At 32.0% G+C, this 23,635-nt stretch overlaps 1 protein-coding gene across 2 annotated transcripts in view; it reads left to right on the top strand.

Annotated features, from left to right (window-relative positions):
* Positions 1-23,635, top strand: part of wake (wide awake) — an 80,853-nt gene that overhangs the window by 42,272 nt on the left and 14,946 nt on the right. For both annotated transcript variants that reach the window (XM_068776082.1, XM_068776081.1), the window contains 3 exons: positions 12,844-13,005; positions 16,208-16,286; positions 16,849-16,952. In XM_068776082.1, coding sequence (XP_068632183.1) covers positions 12,844-13,005; positions 16,208-16,286; positions 16,849-16,952 — 345 coding nt within the window. The remainder of the gene's footprint in view (positions 1-12,843; positions 13,006-16,207; positions 16,287-16,848; positions 16,953-23,635) is intronic.

The raw sequence follows: 23,635 nt of genomic DNA, 5'->3' as shown, positions 1-23,635 counted from the left end.
GTTTAGAAAAATAGTTGCGTTGGCTTTAACCAAAATGCACATTTATACGTGGACACATGTTTAGACAGTTGTTGTATTGACTTTTGAAATAAAAGTTAAAAGTTACTAATAAGACATAAAACGTTTGGCAAACCTACAAAACATTTCGTAATGAGCATTAGTTAAAACCTGTTATTTATGTTATGATATTTTAAATTGAAGTAATATTACTTCTTCGTGCGTTTGAGTAGACAGGATGCAAAAGAAGAAAAGACTTCTTCAAAAGCCCCGACTCGAGCCTTTACACAAAGCTATTAGGCTACTGGATTAGGAAAATTAAGTTAGCAATTCACCAAGAGATAGTTTTTCGGCGTAAAGACGACGTCAAAAGACACTTGGTTTTTTCGTAATTATAGATTTCGTGTGCTTGAATGTATCCTCGTTTATATAACTTGAAAATTCCTTCATGAACTTCTTGGGACGTTACATCACTTGCTATATCTCCGGATTTGAAGGCCGCCAAGTTCTCAAATCACTTAGGCGTGCGCTCCATGTAGTGACGAGGTAGAAGGCTGGGCTGTAATTCAACATGAGTTTAACATTTGTACTTAACCCTTAAATGCATGAAAAACAGCACAACCAATAACTATAATGCAGGGATATGTATATATATATATAAATATATATATATATATATATATATATATATAAAATATATATATACATAAAATACATATTTATTAAAAAAAAGTTTATGCTATAGACAAACAACACGATGCACTTACTTTTAAATGTAGAACTCATTTTACGTTTAAGTGGTATGTTGCATTTTTTCATCATAATGCATTTAAGTGTTAAGGGTGCTCGAGAGGGTTGAACCTTGACTCAGTTGTTTGCTATTTCCTGGTTACTAATAAATAATGAGTTTGGTTAGATGTTAACAACTAATACATACATATTTATAACATATTTTGCCTTTTGAAATTTTAATTGAGACGTCTTAAACTTTAACATATGACTGTTTATTAAAATAAATTTAAGTGCAATAAAGATATTACGGTTACAAAGCATAGAGTAAATATTGTTTCCTTGTGTAATCGTGTCGCGTGTTTAATCCGCTGTAATACATTCAGACTCGTCCGCCTGACGTGATGGAGTGAGTGTCATTCGCCTTCACGCTATTAGCAAGTGAAAGGTTTTCAGTGCTTACAGTCTATAATGTATTTAAACACAACGTTCTGTTATTCGGTACACGGGTACCTGATAGATTTTTCTATGCTTATTAATGCGATACAAATGAAAAAGTTAAAAAAGTTCACTAATAGTAGTGTTATATTTTTTGTTACATTTGATTTTCTAATATCTATGATTCTTTCAAAATAATTTATATGAAATTAAATGAATACTGTTGTATTTGAATATACATAAAGATTCTTGTACAAGATACAAATAGGTACAAACAATCAATTTAAAATAGTTTTTTGTATGTGCGTGTATAATATCGCGATAGCTATCTAGTTCGTTTTATGATGATCATGATTGTGTTGTTTATATGGAATTATTCCATCAAATTATATAAAATACCGGAATTATTTTTGTAACGCATTTGTAATAATAATTTAAAATCCTTTTATATATTGACATTATAATGTAGTACACAGTGTAATAAAGTTGTTTGAGTATTTAATTTGAATTTATTTATATTTAAATAACTTTTGCACTGAATTTACATAATAAAAAATATATATTTTTCCATATTAAGGACTTATCGAATGTATATATATTTCACAAAAGAGGCCTATTTCCAGCAGTGGACGTCTTGCTGATGATGATGAAGTAAAAAATAACAATTAGTAATTGAATTAGTAGGAACTGTATATGCCCTGACTTAGGTAAGTGAAATCCAATGTAATATAACTATTGAGTCACATTAGATATACTTTATTGCAATGATCGTATAAACAACTAATTAGGAGAATCGTTTCAAAACTCACAGAACACTATGCAACAATAGTGTCACTCGCATGAAAACACACGGGTCATAAATTATACAACGTAATAAGTAAAAAAATATTATTGAACAATTAACACTTGAAACACTAGGTGTGAAACTTAATTTCGGTTGCATGTTGGCTAACAGTGTTGCCAAATTTTACCGCCAATTACATTGAGTTTACTGTTTTAAGTTAGTGTAAAAACTGTATTCTATTTTTCTTTATTTATCAAGAATTGCTTACAAAAATTAAAAATATTACATACAAATACAAAGCAAATTAAAAATACAGATATAATTTTCTGTTTTAATTACAGGCAACCACAACTTGCGTTATTAAAAAAATATTTTTTAAAAATGTATATCGGATAAACATTATATCTATTTACCTACACACCTTAATTTTATATAAAAAGTTAATTGGTAATTATTATCAGAATGCTATCAACCATCGATATGTTTTAAAGCATTTTGTTTGAGTGAAGAGCTATTAAGTTTAAGTAATTAACAAATGTCACACACAGTATAAACTTAAACCGGAAGAATAAATTTGAAATGTAACTTATGATAATTGTATAAGGTAACGTAAGCGAAAGTGTGTACTAGCAAAGGATAATTCGATTATTATCTAAGGGAGTAAATTCGAGCCCACGACCTGTGGGACACAAAGTTGCCCGGACATTGTGTTAGATGTGTAACATTGCGGTAATATCGTTCTTACATCAATGGTGAAGCTTTCCGTCGCGGCAAGAAATTAAGAACAATCATATTATTGTTTGTGGCTGTGTAGAAATGCCATTTCACCGTCTACCGTGGGAGTGACTCAAACAAAGGAGTAAAAATTGTTACAACACGATTTCAACTGTGACAACAGATGATATCATTGTGGGTTTAATTTCTTATTATTTACTTTTTAAATTATACATTTTAAAATTTCCGACAAATACTGATCGATGTAGGTGAAATGTTTTTGGTGCTTACATCGTACAGGTAAATGTTTTTTTTTTTTTAAAAAGTCAAAACCAAAAGAAAATGACATGGTAATTTTTTTATTGCAATTGCCAATATGCACATAATTATGTATACCAATACGTTATTTGAAATATTGATCCCACATCACTGCACTAGGACGGGCAATAAATGTCGCTTTAAGCACCTACAAGACAATCTAACATATAGTTTTATTATGAGTTGCTGTACCTTCTGGAAGAAATTGTTGACATCTTTTGGTATAGCATCAGCTAAATATTTATAGTAAAAATGTTAAAGCAAAATATGACATGATTAATACCTATTCTGATGTTTAATTTCAGCGGCTTGAACGAAGTAGATCGCACAGAATCGTTATAGTTATTTTTTTTAAATAAAATTCACGTCTTGAACCAATTTTTATTCAAACGTTGCAAACAAACATACAAAAACCTTCATATATTTTTTGCTATAAATATATCTAGCATAAAATATATGAAGTATTTTGTATATCTGACGTCATCCGTCATCTATTTTATTTATTTATCCGCCTTTTTTACAAATTTTGTAAAGGCCTACTTAATGCCATTATGTAGTTTTTGTTACAGAGCAAAATTATTTATAATAAATAATCAAGATTAAAGTCACAACATAAGATAGCTAAGTAAACGATAATCCCGTTAATGTACCCCTGAAGATGTAAGTAGTTTTATTAAGCAACATTGGCCGATCATAGATCATAGTAGTAATATTTCAAAAAAATTAACAGCAGTAATTGCGTCTTGAAAACTTTCAGAACGTATATACATATATATATATATATATATATATATATATATATATATATATATATGTATGTATGTGTGTGTGTGTGTGTGTGTGTACTGTGATCAAAAAGGAGATTTTTTTTTATTTATTCTTCCGAATAAATTTTATCGCGTTCAAAGTTTCCCCGTCCAATAAAACAAACTTTTGCCAATGCCTTTTCCAGTCCTCGCAACAGTCGGAATAGTCAAATTCGAGTACAACCTTCAAGACTTTCTTCGATTTGATTTTTATCTCCACAATTGTGTCAAAACGAAGTCCCGGCAATGACCTTTTGAGTTTTCTGAATAGCCAAAAGTCGCACGGGGCCAAATTAAATGATACGAGTCGAGTTTTTGGCAAAAAATTCGCGAAGAACCAATGCAGTATGACTTCGATTAATCGAAACTTAATGCGTTTGAGACACAAAACATTCTTAAAAATAGTTTGGGCTGATGTTATTCCAACACTCTCAGTAAGGTTATAAACGAAAATGACTTTTGGTTTACTATTTTATGTTTTAAAATATATCTTTAACATCCTTTTCCGTATACCGCTCACTAATTCCGATAATTATTAATAAAAACAATAGTTTAATGAAATATCGTTTCTTTTATTTGTCACATATGTACTGTATAGGTACTACACTACTCTATAGTATAGTATTAGAGCATTAGCATTGAATTAAAAAAAATAACTTAAGCATGTTAAAAACAAATATCATAGCATTCCCAAAGTCTTAATGTAAAGTAGGTACCGATTACAATAGTAACATTGTAAAAACAACTTTATCAGAGAAACACAATGAAAATTATAAAATATTGTATTTGTTTTCATCGAGCGTGTTTTCATTTTATTGTGTTATGGATAAAATTATGTCGATTGTGTATCTAGCAAATTAAAAACTATAAGTGGTTTAAATATCTCACGTACACACATTATTATTTATAAAGCATTGTTAGCTTTGAAATATGTATTATAAATTCACTCTGAATCAATTAAGTCATTATTATGACAGTCCGAAGATCGAAACAATGATTTGTCTTTCGCTGCCCGTATCCAAAAACTTTTCGTGATCTTGACTTTGTCGCTAAAAGCTGATATAGTCAATGAAAAATTACATTTTTTTAATATAAATCCTCTTTTGAAAAAAATTTGATTTTCATCGTCCATTCAAAAACTCTTTAGTTTATTTTTTGAAGTTCTAACACAAAAATCAGTCAGTCGAGTAATCTCAGATGTTTTCGATACAACGGAAAATAAATAAACTGTTAATAAACGCGTGTCATGGGGTTTTCTCATTTCACAAATAGCCCAATCGTCGCCTCAGCCCATAGACGCCCACAGTGAGACATTCCCGAGATTCCCCAAAGGTATTTATGCGAGGATATAGCATAATCGCCACGCTGGGCAGGCGGGCTGGCGATCGCAGTGTGGTATTATATACGCAGAGGACGCTGCTACGTATACTCTAGAAAATTATGTGTGAGTAGTGGCAATCCGATATAATTAATGTACAAAGTGTGAATTATGTTAGATTGTATTCCAGAAATCGAACCTGTGACTTAGAATCGCAAGTCTCAGTCGTCTACCGCTACGCTACCACTGTTCCTATCTTTAGACTCTCTTCCTAAAATAAGGTTTAGGATAAGGGCCATGTCCCTTGTATCTTCTATTAACTATATCTCTGGGTCAACAGTTCGAAACTTACAAAGTATTTATATACATAAACGCATAAATAATGGCGCAAAGATTAAATCATCGTCTAAAGACCAAGCGTCTCAAAAGCCACTGTCTGGTACATTTGGATGGATTACCATTAGTTAATCTCTGATACAAACTTAAACTTTAATTACATTTTATCATTGTTGTACGAATTAATTGTTCCATTATAATATCTCCTCTCATTGTATGTACCTAAAACTGTTAACATTTTTAAGTTGTTTGTGTTTAATTAAAAATTATTACAACGCCCAGAAGAGAGTAGGATCGGAAGGCAACGGCAAAGCGTAAATGACGTCACAGTAAATTTAAGTTTGAGGAACCGTTTCATTTATTGCATGATCATTTCAGACGTCCACTCCTGGATATATATTTCCCTCCCGTAGAAATCCGAATATTGAAAGCGGCCTACTCACGTAAAAACTCATGTAAAATATTTATACATTAAATTGATTAAAATAAATAACTGAAATCTTTATTAATAACAAAGAAATTAACTTCAAACTAAACATAGTATGGGAAATGTTATTTTTTAAAAAGCTAAAATTACTTCATTAAATCGCGCATCGTGTCACGTTCACACAATTGTGCTTTTCTTAATTATACGCCTCCGCTGTTCGCGATGTGTGTAACGCAACACAAACTTACATAACAAACGAAAACGTTCTGAGGTCGGGGGAGACAATGTGTTGAATAGCCGTAATAAGCTAAAATCATCACGAAATCTGAAACATTGACCTTTTGTTGGGAGCAATCCCTCGTCGCTAATTGGACACATCACTTGCTTCTTCCCCATTGTCGTTATTCCCTCGTATTAATCTGACCAATTTGCTATTTTTGACAGAGTTTTTTTTTATTTTCTGTCTATATTTTTTATAGATTATATTGTTAAATGAGTATAAACTGCCGGTGAAAAATAGATTAGAATTTTAGCTTCGTCATCGTCATTACAGCCGTGAAACATCCACTGTTGAACATACCTACTTAGTAAATATTACTTTAAGTCTTTCAAAGACTTTTTAATCTTAGATTATTGTGTTTAGTGCTAATGCTCTGGTGTGTATTTTGTGAATCAAATAGTAATAACAGCTTGCAGTTTCTGAAAGCAATAGTCACTGACAGGGAAAGGATTCTTATATGTCTTCAAGATATAAAGTTCGAGAAGAAAACTAAAATATATTTTATATATATTGAATACATTAGTGGTAAAACCTACATACCACAAGCAGTGGTAGCTCGGCAATAAAGGATTGAGACTGGTTTGCCGGTCTCAGTGTTGTATAATTAACACTTTGTGCATTAATTATATAGGATTGCCATTATTCACAAATAAAATTTCCGAAAGATTGCAATCGTCAACCTGCATGCCAAGCGAGGCGATTATGGCATATACCTCCAAAAAAGCCTTTGCCGTGCAGTGGTCCCAAAGTGGTCTATTGGTTAAACGAATAAATACAATGTATTTCGTAAACCCGTACATCGCTTTCGTTGCAATGTTCTAAATTGTCTACCTGATTGAATTTCACCCTAAACCCTTGTATCCCTTTGGAATATATTACCGTCCTTATCCTATCATTTCTCGCTTCACTTGCTTATTACTTATTTACTTATTCACTCTAGGAACTTGTGCAACGATGGACTTAATACCTTATAGGCATTGCCTACCAGTCAAACTATTTTTTATTTAACACTACACATACCATAACTGGTCAAATGACCCATTTTGAACTTTTGCATTGAAAATATATGATAATTTTGAAATTGAAATGTTTTGTTATTCGGGTTTCGAATAGAAATGCTCAATATACTATTTTGCAAAAAACAAAATCGGATTGTTTGACCCGCTTTGGGAGAAACAGGTGGATAAAAAAATAGCTTTTAGTTTTAGCACATAATTAGCAATTAATTATAGATTAGTTAGAAGCTACACATTAACGATAAATTGTGACATCTGTAAGCAAATCTCGTCAGCATCGTTTTAGTAATTGAACGTCCACAGCTGGACATAAGTCACTCTCATAGATTTAAAATAAAAACGGCCTTCTTGTAGTGTCTTCCCACGATCTGAAGCAAACCTTTTGTTTAGTAAAATAAAATATATGATATATATTCAAATCATATATACAAATCTTTCATAGTAGAATCAAGGTATTTTTTCTACATAAGATGAAAAATTAAATGCAAATAAACATCTTTTGCATAATTATCCCTAATGTCACATTATATACACGCATTGTTAGGGCCTGTAGAGCTATAATCTAAAAGTGTACTTGTGCGCAATTTAGCGCCTAAGCACCTCCGCTTTCGCACAAAGCGTGATGTTAAGCGATGACGACATAGATTGAGATAGCTCACACAATGAGGGTGCTGAGAGCACCGAAACCGTGCGACCTCTTCAGTTGCAACAATGATACTGCAATGGAGTGACATGGTGGACTTCTTTACTTGCGGTCAGTTTTAAAAAAAGAATTACTTATTCTTTCTACCCGGCCAGTAGTGTTCGTGCTAATGTGACAGTGACTGCAATTAAAAAAAAATCTGTGACGTTGTCAGCCGAATGCCTGCTGCCGTAATATTGTTTAAGAATAAATTAAAGCTTAGAGTTATGGTGGTAACTTCCGACAGTGGACTACATGACCGATTCGGTACAACCCGCGTTCCGCGCTGCGGCCTCGTTCGCCTCACGATTTCCGCTTCGTGTATCAGGCGATACATACAATACATCACTATTGCTTTCAGTGTTTTTGTCGTAAGTGAGCGTGCATGTAACGCTCGCCCACGTTGTACTAGCAAGACCGATCACGAAACGTGCGACATGGTGCAAACAATGATGGGAGTTATACACCAAAGGTTTTCAGACAAACCGCAAAAACATGTTTAGTTATTAGACTTTTAAACTAATATTTTTCAATTATGTACACGAACATTATGTAATATTTGTCGTAAGGAATATTTGTTTTCAAGATTCAATATCGTTTCAGCCATTGCACGTACACTGCTGGACGTGGTCTTCCCATTAATCCAAATTTAATTTAAATTATTTGTAATAATTCACTAACAGTTTTAATCACTGACATGTGACAATACATTATTAAAAGTATTAGATTTACATAATAAATAATTGATATGTTTTGTATTATCGTAATTGTAAGCACTGTCTTAATTTTGATGTTATCAAACATATAAATCAGTCACGTGTCGATATGTATTCCGCAGTGTCAATAGCTGACCTTGCATCGCTGAGACTTAATCGTAATGTAGGCGTTGCAGCCGAATAAGGCTATTGAATATTTACAAGGGCGGGAACAAGGAGGTTACTTTTGACAATTTAAAATCGACACTTAGATGGTTGAATCGGTATTTGTGAAGTGGCTGGATGTGGATAAATCGATCATCGTGGCGATCTTTGAGGTAGACTTGGTACTGGTAGTTGGCGTCGATCGGCTGATATAGTAATAATTTAAAATTGGATTTTAGTTTTGTAAATCACTGTACGGAATCTAAACAAATAACTTTGTTACACAAAAACTTATTGTAATATAAATTTAAAAATAAACTTGAACTTTAAAGGGAATCATTATAATATTTTCGGTATGTACTAGCTGACTACCTCTTCTAAAGATTTTCTATAAGACCTGCCGGAACCGATCTCCATGTGACGTTTTTCGTTGACCTTAACAAGGTCTGACCGATTTATTAGTGGACGTGTGCTGGGGCTGGTGCGTTCCACACTCCAGAACCGTAAGGCCCCAACGGCCACCTGCTCTGCGTGCCATGTGACTACCCACTGTCACTTCAACTTGCCTATCCCCTGAGCTATGCAGGCTACTATCGCTCGTCTACGAACCTCGTCGTACCTGACTCGATTTGTTAATTCCTGGTTGAAAGCTTAGAATAATAGCTCTTTTTTAATCCATCGATTCGAATCGATCGAAGATCGTTGCTTACGGCATCGCTTACATTTTTAAGGAGAGGGCCGTCATACTTTCTTGCTATTTTGTTACAGGGTAATAAGGGATATAATAAAGCGTAACAAAACCCTATGAAATAACACAAAATGTAAAAATTGAGATAAAGAAAAATTGAACAGTCGATTGAAAACGCAAATGATTAAAACTTCAAGATTTTTGGCGAGGGATGGGAGGCGGGCGATGCGTGAATGTAATGTAAATAAATGCTGTGAGAATGATAGAAAATATGAATTATGAAAGGGGGAAGAGAGAGAGAGAAAAATTGCAATTGATGAAAGAGAGATTTTGAAAATAGGAAGGTTTATGTCCCTGTCCCAAAAATAAGTTGGTGGATCGAGAATTTTAAAAAAATGTCTTTTTGTAAAATTTGTTTTGAAAATTAGATATACTTTTTAAATTTATACGAATATTATTAATGAAATAAAACTAATTAATATAAGATGTACTGTGAAGAGGAGTGTCGTATATATTTTAGCCCCCTAAAGAAACATATACTCGAGAAATATATTTTAGTGCTTAGTGATTTAAAGATCGTTATATCAGGTGTACCATATGTATAAAAAGAAACTCTCCTATGTTATATAGCACTCATAGCTCATTAAAAATTTCTAAACTAAACCTTTCTCGTGTTATTTATTATCACAAAGCTTATATCAATATAAAACATTTTTTCTTTATACAGAATGATTGGTTGAAGGCGTAAAATCTTGAAGAGATGAATGTATAGCTCAATTGTCAGCAATAGATCTAGCTCATATTTCAATTCATTACGTATACAGGGATTATTCTGAAATATGCCTTATCAAATGAATATTTTTCTTGCAATGTGACAGATCTATAGCATCTGGCAGTATAAAGTCTGCAAGGTTAAATGGTTAACAATAATTAACTTTGATAAGTTATTATATCATTAGGGCGTAATTAATTAAACCCCTTTATAGCTTTTATATCTATAACTAATCTTCCTGTATATATTCTTGTCAAACTACCCAAAAATTCTTATTCTAAATAATAATCAAAATTGAAGCAAAAGCCGAAGCGGCTTATATGTCATGAATTTTGCATATTATTAAAGTTTTTGCGCAAAAAAAAAAAGATTTTTCGACTCTCAAATTTATATTCTATAAGATCAGGGTGAATTAAGATATTTAATAAAATTTTGTGCGAAATCGTACCATAGATCATAGATTGAAACAGTATTGACATTACATTTTCAATGTTTAAATCGTATAATATTTTTATGAATCTTTTAATGTCTACGTACTGGCTGCAACGACAGACTTCGTGTTGCCAAACTTATTGGCCTCAAGCTTTCTAATAGACAAAAAACTAATATAAATATTTTGGACTGATCACTTTATTTCCTGATTTAATATATTGATAATAAAAAAGCTACTCACAAGGTCTATAGTGGTCTAAGGTGTCTACTTACATGTCTTATATACTCCGCGATTTTAACGCTAATATAATCATATTATGATAATATTATTTTTGTTTATACTAACGTTTAACACTTGACAGATTTGAGGTCTATGCGTGATATTTTATCTTAAGATTTTAACTTTTTTTTCTTAAGAATTTTATTAATTTAAATCTGATTGTACCGAATTTTCGACTGCAAAAAGTCTCTAATGCATTTGTAATAAACGGAATCAGATTTTTTATTAAAATGCCGCAAAACATTATTGTACTACCATAAACAATATTCAAAACGCACATTAAAAAGAAATTCACCGCAAAAACTAATTGTTCAAAAATCGAATATTTAAATGATAAGTAACCTTGGCAGTGATGTCGTCCAAATAATTTTGATTTAGTTTAGGCTATATCTGATAAAGTGTATATGTATAAATTTGTGTTAAACTTTGTTAAAATATGTTGTTAGCGAGTTCCTTCCTGCTTATTGTCCACAACTATCACACCTTGCGATGTAGAGTAGACTCAAAAATAAAAAATATTAAAAAAAAATAAGTAGACAAAAAGTTGACTATCTATCTAATCTACTATTAAACGAATTTTTTCTACCTAATAAACGAATACGACTTTTTAAGACGAATTTTTTCCTTATTTTTCTCGTACCTAAAAATGTCTAGAGTATGTAAATGTAAAATGTATATGTATGTGTGTAAATATATATATACAAATACTGTTTTTTAAATAACTAACAACATCCATCTAGTTAGTATTCACGAGCTTAATTCGCAAATTGTTTGGTATATTAATTATATAAATATATTATTTATGTGTATAAATATTGTACCAATTTTCATCATTCTTAAGGTATTGTGTCCACAACTTTCGTGTCAAGTAACTTAAAAAGCACCTAATAAGAGATTTAAAATTTTCAATAGGTGTTGTGAATTAACATACAATCAAAATGACATTGGGGTAACCATGAAATTATCCGTGAGTTGAGTAGATATTTGTAAATTGTACGTGTGCTTTTTATATTTGACTTGCTGCAAATAAAGTACTTTGTTACGTTATAAACAAAACTAATATACAGGCTTTTTGATAATAGTTTTTATAACTATTCACACAAGGTGATTGAAAATAGCTTTAAAGCTATTTTGAATCACCTTGTATGAAATGATCACTCTGAAATAGATTAATTAAATTGGAGCAATAGTAGTCTAGCGGTAGAGTTGAGACTTGCGATCATAAGGTGGCAAATTGGATTCCCGGGATACTAAGTTATATAATTCACACTTTGTGAAAAAAAAATTATATCGAATTGTCACTGTTCACAAACAAGTTTCCAGAGGATGGACAGCAGTGTCCACGGCGTACCACTGCGATCGTCAACCCGCCTACTAAGCGTGACGATTATGGCAAAGATATCTTTGGGGCAGGTCTGGGCTCAAACGACGAATGCGGTTGGGAAATAACATCCAGTGCAAAGTGCAGAAATAGAATTTAAACAAATAATTTTTATATGTAGTAATCTTTGTTACTTGTGAGTTATGAAAAAGTTTTTCTTGATATCATCATTACGTTTCTTCATTCAAATTTGGATGTAGTGTACTATACATTACTTGACAGCAAATGCAGCAAACTGTACTGTCCATTTCAAGATATTACGAACCTACTAATCATGAATGGTTTTTATAGTAATAATGTAAAAAGAAAAATTAATTTTGTGCAAGGGTTTAGTCATGATTAATAGATATGTCAATAATTGTAGATTATCCGTAAATTCCATAAAAGTTATTATGGTCGCAGGAATACATTTGATGCAGACCATTGCTCATATGATGCGGCCGTGCTGAGACTAAAATGATAATGATATGTAGATACGTTAACAGATAAAATATTAGAGGCTTTTTAACATTTTTTTTTTGTTTTGATTATTTTGATTCCTTTTTTTTTTGTTTGGTTTTTATGTAACACGCTCATGTCCTATAGAGCTCCAGTACGGCGGGCTCCTGGAGGGGTGCGGCGGGGAGCTCCCGTCGCTTAGCGCCTGCGCCCCTCTACCGCCGCACCTCGACAAGGCGGCGCGACGACAGCAAAAGGACGCACGAGCGCAACAGGACAAAGACACACAAGTTAACATTCATTTGCAGGGTACTTTTTGTTTTTTTTTTATTCTTTAATTTTTTTTTCTTAATTCCTTTTTTGTAGATTACCTAAATCGATTTTGAATGATATTTTCTATGGCATACATTTTTTTGGATAACCTTATTATGTTCTAACTCTTTCATCGTCATCATACCGATATACGCTTCACTAAAAGGAATAGGCCGCTCTAGAATATCGTCTCGCGTTTTTCGCATCCAGTAACCTTGACTGTTGTCGGTCCATCTAGATCACAGATGCACAGCCCGCGGACCGCCGGTCGAATACTGGTGGCCCGCCGACAGCAAAACTAATACTCTCGTACATTCGTAAAATATTGAATTTTATTCCAGAATAAAACCAAAAAAAAATTTAATTACCTACACTTCTGGCGGCCGACCCGCTATCAGTTCATGATTTGCCCGAGTGGCCCCTAGTCTTAATAAGTCTGTGCAACTATGATCTAGATGAAGGCCTACCCGTGTTGCGTCGTGATCGCCACTCAAGAACTCTTTAGCTATAACAGAATTTAATGCGCTTTCTCAATTAACATTTTTATTTTTAATAAATGTATTATTAAATAAATCATCTAGTAGACATTTTTGATCGAAGTATTAAAAAATTAATAACTAACAAGACATAGTTAACTTGATTGTTATACCTACAACCTTCAATTAGTTTAAGTAACAAAATAACATTTACATCTACACCTACTCAATAGCTCACTAACGATATATTAATAATATAGTTAGTAATAAATTTAATCCTACACAATGATAATACGTGGTTTGTAAATTTTTTGCAATTGATGTCGAACTTTCATCATCACAATGTACTAAATGTTACCCAAAGCCACAACTACGTCGTCAGTCTTGAATTAAATCAATTAATTAATCATTTATTCACTCTTTTTATCTATTCTTTTTCATTGCCAGTCAACCCAAGGTGGTTCAGGCAAAAAATGGTATATAATTATTTATTTACGTAATGCCATATATGCATGACATATACTATACTTAACCCTTAAATGCATAATGATGAAAAACTGCAACATACCACGTTGAATACAACAGTGTGTAGTAAATGCTTAGTGTTGTTTATCTGCAACATAAGGTTTTTTAATAAATAAGTTATAAAAATATAATTACATATATATATATATATATATGTGTAATTATATTGTGTGTGTGTGTTTCCCTGCATTGTGGTGTACTTATCTGAAAGTTATATATTTTTAAGGTATAAATAAAAGTCATGCATTTAAGGGTAAATATGTAATTACTAATTAATATATACTTAACTTACTGTCTCTCTCTATATATATGCATATATATGTATGTATTCACCTTTTATTATAAATTCGAAATATCTAATTTTTGGTCTTCTTTTTTATTTTGTCTCTTTCTAATTGTCTAGTTATTAAATTATTTTCGTGACTGATTTCTACCTATTTAATCCATTCTTAGGAATACGCATATTTATTATGTTGAGAAGAGCCCGCAGAAAACTCGAAATTTGCTTTTTTAATGAAATTTAACAATTTTCCTTGTGTACAATATAATATAAATCATGAAAATGAGTCAACTAACCAAGTTCCACACATTTCCATCATAAAATTGACCTTAAAAAGCTAATCCAATCGTAATTCTTTTTCTTCTTTTAGATAATAACAAACACATACATTCTCCAAAAACCAGGGAAGAATAACTTATTCTAAAGATAATTAATTTATTAGATTATATTACTTTAATTTTAACTCATATATGATATGGCTAAGTCATATTGTGTCCATCTGTTATTTGAAATGCAGTGTAACAATTAATATCTAACGAGAAGAGTTATATTATGGAATATAAGAGTTATATTCCAAATTCAAAGTAATAAACTAAAGCTTTAAAAATAAACCCTACAATAAGGTCGAGTTCATGCAATGGCTTCAGGGTTGTATTGATTTTCTTACTTACTAGTGATAATGCACGGTCTATTGCTAACCCAGTAGCATTTACACATATAATCGAATGCCTTCCTTACTTTGTCAGACAGTGTACTAAAAAGTAAAAATTTTCTTATTCACAATTTTTAATAATATATGTGTAAAATAACTATTAGACTTGAACTAATGTACTCTCACGCGATCATGGAGTGATTTGGCGGTGGCAGTTGTGTGATTCGCATTGTTTGCCGCATACGCATTTATCAGCGGGCTGGCGGGCGGTGCACTTTGTTGCACGACTACCACTGCATGTTCGGAAGTGTCTAAATATTGGTCCTTTTCTTACATGTAAAATAACGACACATCGTCTTTCTTATAATAAGTTTTAAAATCTAATTGTTGCAAAGTTTTTTTTGCACTTGAGCGCCCGTGGGAATTTCGGTTCTGACCACTGCATACTACGATTTTCTCGAATTGATGTTACTAAGTTTATTGATCCTCCGCTGAAAGAAATTAATTAGAACTGGAAATCATCATCATTGCAGGCGCAGGGCGTCTACTTCTGGATATAAGCCTATCCCATAGACTTCCAATAGGACCATATAGAAGCGGCCTGTATTCAGTGTTAACAATAACCTTATAATCTCCTCTGTCCACTTGGACATCTGGGAGAACATCCCACGCTGCAAGCGCAATCCGTGATCTCCATTCAGGACCCCGGACCTTATATAGTATTAGTATAAACTTTCTGTTATAGTTGTACATAAATATCTCTGGTATATATAATCATTGTCTCATTAAAAAGATTTTTTACATTTTTGCGCACATGGAGAAATATTAAAAGGTTTTCTACGAGTAAAATTTACGAAAACTAAAAAAAATCATCTATGTCTAACACATTTAAGTGTGGTAATCGTTGTGTCAACCCATAGACACCCACTGCAAAGCTTAGGCCTTCCCTAGAGATATTTATGGGGGATATACCATAATCGCCACGCTTGGCGAGTGGATTGACGATCGTAGTGTTATATTATGATACGCAGGTTACATTCCTGCCTATCCTCTTGGAATTTGTTTATGAGTAGTGACAAACCTGTGTAATTAATGTACAAAGTGTGAAATGGTATCCCGTCTCAGTCCTCCGTCGCTGGACTACGACTGCATAATAATGGAAATATTTAAATGTACATTATATAAATGTGTTGCTAACGCTGTTCGAAAGAATATTCATTTGATTATTTTAATGGAACATGGAAATGAAAGTTTACTTTGTTTCAGCGCTCTTTGCCGCAGTGGAACATGGCTATCTGGACAAAGCTCGGAACATCCTCGAGTCCACCGACGTGGATGTCAACAGGTAAACCGCGTTATTAATTAAAACCTAATTACGTTATAATTTATGTCACATTACCTAATATAGTTCACATTAGTAATTATTACTGCTACACAATCGTGATATTTACTTTTAATATTTAACAATAAATTAAACATTAAGAAAACATTAAGAAAACATGGTTTAGGCAGCGTGGACCTTTATTTCGTCATCTTGATTTCAGCTGTAAGACGTCCACAAGATATAGTTCTCCCCATATATTTCCAATAGAACCTGTTGAAAGCGGATTACCACCAGTGGCTTTGGCCAACAATTATGTGATGGACGGATAACCATAAGGCAAATACAGGGATGTTCTAAGCTTACATATGCTGTTTTTCAGTTTGATATAAGTTTCATCGTGTTTTAGGTGGCAGAGCTCTGAAGGCAAGCGCGTAATTAAGTGATATTTCAAGCATAAAATAAAAATTAAAAAAACGTAAAATTATTTGTTGACTTCTACTTAGCGAAAGGAATTTTAAAATTTAAAGCCTTATGGTTCCAGAAATATTTTGAACTTCGTTGTTATTAAAATATATATTTCCAGCGTCAATCCCGACGGCCTGTCGCCGTTGGATGTTGCGGTGTTGGCGAACAATCGACAGCTTGCCAGAATGTTAATGGAGTTCGGAGCTAAGGAGGGAACGCAATGTAAGTATTAGTTCAATAATTGTGTTATCGACATTATAATGTTACTGTGGTGGTACAAGCCCAAGCCTTTTTAATGATTCTGCATTCAACTATTAAAAATTATGACAATAAGGCTTTATTCTGCATTTGAAGTACTTGAAGTTATGCTGCTAGCCGATAAAGGCTTTGTGCAGATTCATTGTTTGAATTTACGCCGGGTAATCGCATCCCAGCGACATCAAAGACGACTTAATTCTGCATATATATATATATATATATATATATATATATATATATATGCAGATATATATATATATTGTATATGTCAATCACCTTCATCACGTCATTTTAAGTTAACGGACCCTTCCGCTCCGTGAACACAGTTCAGGTGAAGCAGTAAAAGCCTTAGGGCTAACAGCACCTACTTCTACATAGAAAATGAAAAAAAAATCTCGACAATACTTAAGTAAGAATAGCTTTACCGATTTTATTCATCTTATTAAAAAAAACTTCTAAAAATGAAATTATACCCATTTAATACTTTACTATCAACTTTGTAAGTTTGATACTTCGTTTTGTGGTTAGAATTGATTATTCCTAACAAAGACCAAGCATCTTCTGTGGGGTCACTAGTAAATAATAGTTTTAAATGAAGTTTCTATATCGCTTAAATCTTTTCTAACTATATCAATAAAATTAATTATTTAAAATTAAAATTTCTTAAAGCACGTGGAACATATTTTAGAAACACACAAAGTAAATTAAAAAATGAGTCTTGCTGTCAAATGTATGACGCCAATCTAAATCAACAAAGAATATAGTACAAAAATATCGTTTTACAAAGAATACATGTTCACATTATTATTAAAGTGTTGTAGTAAACAAAACACAGAATTTAATTTTGTCAGTCCGATTATCAATTAGAATTGTTTTAAAAACATTAAACCCATAAATAAAGTGTTCGTTCTGAAATACGTTTTTTTTTCATGGACTCTCACTGGCCAATAAATTTTATACGAAATCTGTCGGAACAGCTTGTTGGTTAATAATAAATCTACAAAAATTTTAAGCCGCTATGATTGCATATTTTTGAACAGCGTTCTTGAGAACTTTGGCAGTTTTTAAATGAAGCCCATTCCTAATTTTAGCTGCCAGTTTTTAAATTGAATGAAACATTTTCGTAACTGAAACAAATTTTAATTAAAACTTACTAGTTTGAACGCTTTTTCTTGAGACTAACAAAAAACGGTGTCGGTATCAAAGTGTGTTATGCGCCATTACGCTATCCGCTGTCTCGTGTTATATCCGACCGAAGTATTTGAAAGCCTTGCGTGTCAAAGGTTGTAGCCTCGCCCTTAAACTGATAATGTCTGTGTGAAAACGAAACCGCACAGCTATAGCGGTCAATATATACGAAAACTAGGTTGTTTAAGTATCGTTAAAATTACGTGACGTAATTAATATATCATACTTCATTGTACCTAAACTACTAAAAATATATTTACAGAATCAGATGTTATTACCAGTAACATGGAATCTCAGTTGTATGGTATATTCACACGAAAGATATTAGCTAAACTATTGTGAAAACGTTGATATTAATTGCCTCCAACACTTGCCTACATAATGATGTCAATTTCACGACGTAAACTAAATTTGTAGTTCTAAAAAAGTTTCGTACTAATTTATTTATTTCAACATTTATTTATTTACAAATATTATAGTACAAGAATTTATGTACTTTGTACTTCTTTGTATATTATTGTGAAACTATTTAAATATATCCTAACGTGTACAATAAAGAATATTAAATATATGAATAAATACAATATAATACATAATACTATTCACATCCTATAACGGGAGCTCTGTGCATGTCTCTTCATCGTCGTTTAATTCCACAGACGCCTACTGCAAGGCATTAAATCCATTCATCCACTAAAGATATATATGGGGAGATATATCTTAGTCGCCGCGCGTGGCCGGGCCCGTTTGACGATCGCAGTGTGGTATTAGTGTAGTAAGCTTGGGGTGCTACTCTGGTAATTTATTTATGAGCAGTGGCAATTCTATATAATTAATGTAAAATGTGAATTAAAGATTGTATGCCGAGAATCGAATCCGCGATCTACAATCTCAAGTCTCAGTCTTCTACCGCCAGGCTTCCAGTACTCCTATACAAAACAAATGAAATACAAAAAGTATAACATTTTTATTTTGTATGATCACTTGATACAGGTTGGTTAAAAATAGGAGATAAAAGCTTTTTATTGACAAACGAGCTATACATCCACCCGTTTAAAACTTTTAGGACTGTACCCAAACACCCTGTGTTATCGCAAAATACCTCCAAACATTAACTTAACAAAGAATCAATGATTCTATTACATCACTAAATAACCTCGGTTTCGTTTAGCACAAACTAAAAATAGCATCATCATAATTACCTAATTGATTCTAAAATACATGAACGTCTTAATAAGCAAAGTAACTTGTAACTTAATAATCCAATTCGTTATACTTGAAAATACAAAACTTAATTGCATATTCATACGAATTCTAATTGGTACAAATGTGGACTTGGATAAACTCAGTTTACGTGCCTTGTCTTTTGTCCCAATAATATAATATTGCGGTTTTTATATGATTCTATTATAAATTCTGGTTGTTTTAGTTGAGATATTCACATGAAATAGACCACACTTTAGACCAGTTAAGTAAAAATATAGTCGTTATAAGTTCGCATATTAATGTTATGTTATTATAAACACAAGAGGAACCTAGCGGATATATCTATCACTCAATGTATATTTTAATACTATCGGTGTTTTCAAGCATCATACTTTCAAGTTTCTTTAATTTTTTTTTTCAATATAAAGGGCAGCCTGATTAAAGGGATAAAAAATAAATCGTAATTCACAGTGGTCATTTTTTTTTAAATAAACTATTTACAAAACTATGTATTCTATTTCATACACTGTTAGGACTTAGTTAATGTAATTCGTCGTCGTCATAGGCCTTCCCAAAAAAATATCTATAAAGGCGATATTTCATAATTGCCACGTTCCGTTCCAGGCGGGTAGGCGATCACAGTGTGGTATTATGGTATGCAGAGGATGTTGCTGCATCCTCTGGGTAATTGTTGAAGAGCAGTGGCAATCCTATGTAATTAATAATGTACAAAGTGTGAATTATGTAAGATTGTATCCTGGAAATCGATTCTATCCTACGATCGCAAGTCTTAATATTCTACCACTGGGCTGCCATTCCTAACAAGGCTTTTTTGTTTCGATTAACTTTAAATATTTAATACTTAGGGACAGGTGTTTTAATTTGCTCTTTTTGTATGAAAAAGGAGTGTAGTTTTACTACAAAAAATTCTTTTTTTTTTCACCGTAACAACTATACTCGTGCTTCAACTAAAAGTTACAAAAAGGCGAATTCACGTAGTCACGAGTTTTTGATTTAGCAACACTGGACGATACATTTTATTTATATTGACAAAGAAAAACTCCGATTCATACGGTGTTGCAGATGTATAAACTTTTACTTAACAATACAGTCGACATATCTCTCTACCATCACTTTATAAAAAAGGTAGTGTGGAATTAGACGCCTAATTCAAAATTCGATATTTAGAATTTAATTTACTAAATTTTATCAAGTAAAAGAGCAGTATATAAAACATATTATAACATTGCAATCGACAATTTATCCCACGTCGCTGGTAGCGTTCAAACAATGCCCTTATTTATAGCTTATTATATGTAGCTTAATTTAATGCAGTATTCAAATTCAAATCGCCATTATTTACGCATGGTAATCCCAATCGAATTATATATTAAAGTATCTATGTACTTTACAAATGAATTAGTAACAACGTGTTTTAAAAATGAAAGCCTCTGACTCTGTGGTTGGCAATAATCGGTGTAACATAACTCCTGAAGATGCCCCGTGGAGGGGTGAAACACGTGTTGAGTGATTTGGCGGTGGCGGTTGTGTGATTCGCATTGTTTGCCGCATACGCATTTATCAGCGGGCTGGCGGGCGGTGCTCTTTGTTGCACGACTACCACTGCATGTGCGGAAGTGGCTAAATATTGGTCGTTTTCTTACAAATGAAAGCCTATTTATAATCGAAAAAGGGTATACAGTAAAATATTTTAATTTTCTATCTTTTGTAAATCGTGCAAAAAAAACGTGTCTACAAGCAAGGACAGCATGGAACGGTCCACCTGCAAGATTGTCATCGTAAAACTCTGGATGTAGATCGATTTAATCTGGTCTTATTTGAAATCTAGGGGGTAGACTATGTCCAGCGTTTGACGTTCTAAAACTAAACTAATGATGATGATTTTGTTAAGTATTTTCTACCTGGAGGTGGGTGGTGTTAACAGTGAGTTACCCAAACATTTGTAGTTAGCAACTATATACCGCACGTATTACACTTTGCACTCACACGCGTAGAGACCTTCGTGTGAACTTCTTCGTTCAACTGGTGTAATGTAGCTAGTTTCATTTTGTTAAGTTCGTGGACCATTCAATTCCGATGAAACTGTAAAAGATCACATCAATAGATACAACACTACAACCGTATCTATTTCGTGTGTGTTTTAAGTAATGATTTTTTATATACAGCATATTGACAATTTATTTTACAATGCGTGTTTTTTTTTCAAGTTTTTTATTATTATTGGTACATATAGTCATTCTGATATATAATCTGAATCTTTAAAAGATAACAATCTGTTAATTTTAAACAATTAACAAAATGTTATTTGTAAGTTGCGTAAAATCAAGTTTCTAATTAAACTAATTGTTAACAAAAATTGTTATCTTTAACAAAAAAAAAGTGTAGAACGGACTTCAAGAATTAGACAAAAAACATTTTAATTGCGCTCTATGAAACAACTTTATAAATATACTATTTATATTTATATAAGTGTTTATCATCAATGTAATTTACAAATTATTTTAACTAAACCACAGATAAATATTTAATAAGATTTGAATAAAAAGTCACATAAACTCGAGATATCATTCATGTCGCTTGCGAACTCATATGATTTATGATAATTTACTTTTCTTTGTACATTTGGCACGTACGCCGGCGTTTGCAAACAAATTTAAAAGTCATTAATTTATTACGTGGTAAGACATCGTAGATAATAAATTAATAGAATAAATTTTCCGCAGGAAATTAATTGTTATTTTGGTGTAAAGACTCATGATAACTAACATTTAGACAGTATCCTGTAACGAAAGATTAAGGTTGTACAGACAATGTAATATTTTATACAAGTCACATATTTTGTTACTTTAAATATCCGTTTATATTTTAATCGTACATTTCTCGGTTGTATTTCTTCGTGAACTGTCAAACGCATATGAATTTCAAAGCGAACTGTCAAACACGCGAAGGTTGTGATTAAAAATGCGAAAATTCCAATAATCATTATAATTTCTGACAATTTTCAAATAGCAGCTCAAAATTTTTTTTTTGTGAGTATTATTAAATTTATAGGAGCGACATTACGTCATCGTGAGCGGTGCATCGAAAAGAGAAATTCCACAGAAATATAATTCTTTGTTTACATACGTATTTTACCTGCCTACTTGCTACCTACAAACTTAAAAATAAATCGGTAGTCTTTCTCATATCACAGCGTGACCATAGGAAAAGGGAATTCATTTTTATGTACAGGTTGATTGTTATAGGTTCATACGCTTTAAATCAGTGAATGTATATCTCATTTATTAGCGAAAATCTTTAAAAGTTTAACGTTTATTTCTAATCTGTCTTTATAAGTACTATATACTATTACTATAGTACTATTGCAATTTTTTTTATATTGTATTACGAAAAACCAATAACTTCTTGCAGTCCTGGGACAGATAGTTAATAATAACTAATTTTAATATGTATTTAATCGAATTTCGACAACGATTATTTACTAAATTTTCAGTACGCCATTTATTATTATATTTACTGAAGCCATTGATTTTTGGAAACGCTGTACAATACATAATTGACAGAAAATGAAGTATACATTCACTCCTTTTATACCTATTACAAATTACCGTGTATATAATAAATGTTATTTGAATTATTGAACAACTTATTTGGGAAGTATGAAACACGCTTCTTTAGGATTCTATTGCCACAATAATGATAACATGTAATGTAAATTTCAAACATTACATTTCACACTAAATATTGTTTTAAAGAATTTCAATGGGTACAAATTTGCTTCGCGTCGTGTTTAAAATTTTCTTTCCGATTTACTACTTTACGTTTCTTATGAAGTAAAGCAAAAATGAATAATAAAAAGTAATATTTTACCTTATAGCACACCGCATTTACCGCATTTTGCGAGATTAAAATTTCATTTAATATTAGGTGTACCCCTATCAAGCTTTACTGTATTATGCATCTAATTAAAAATCTGAGTCAAAAGGACAGTTTTTATACGCCAAACTAATTTAAAAAATCTTTTTGTTTTTTACAAAAACCTTCCAGAGAATGTAACGAATAACTTACAAAATTTTCTCAGCGATTAGATGTACGGTGTTTAAATATTCTGAGTACAGACAGACACATTAATTAATATACGTACAAAGCTAGATGCTTTCATAGTTCTTGTGTAACAATACTATAAAAGTGCATCAAAAAATGTTATAGTACCCTGATTGATCGTTTTTATC

This window comes from Battus philenor, unplaced genomic scaffold, assembly GCF_028537555.1.
Source record: "Battus philenor isolate CCGP_79_NKW_IND1 unplaced genomic scaffold, ilBatPhil1.0.hap1 SCAF_9, whole genome shotgun sequence".
Lineage (NCBI taxonomy): Eukaryota > Metazoa > Arthropoda > Insecta > Lepidoptera > Papilionidae > Battus > Battus philenor.
Note: the sequence above shows the minus strand (reverse complement) of the source record. Positions and strands in the feature narration are given on the sequence as shown.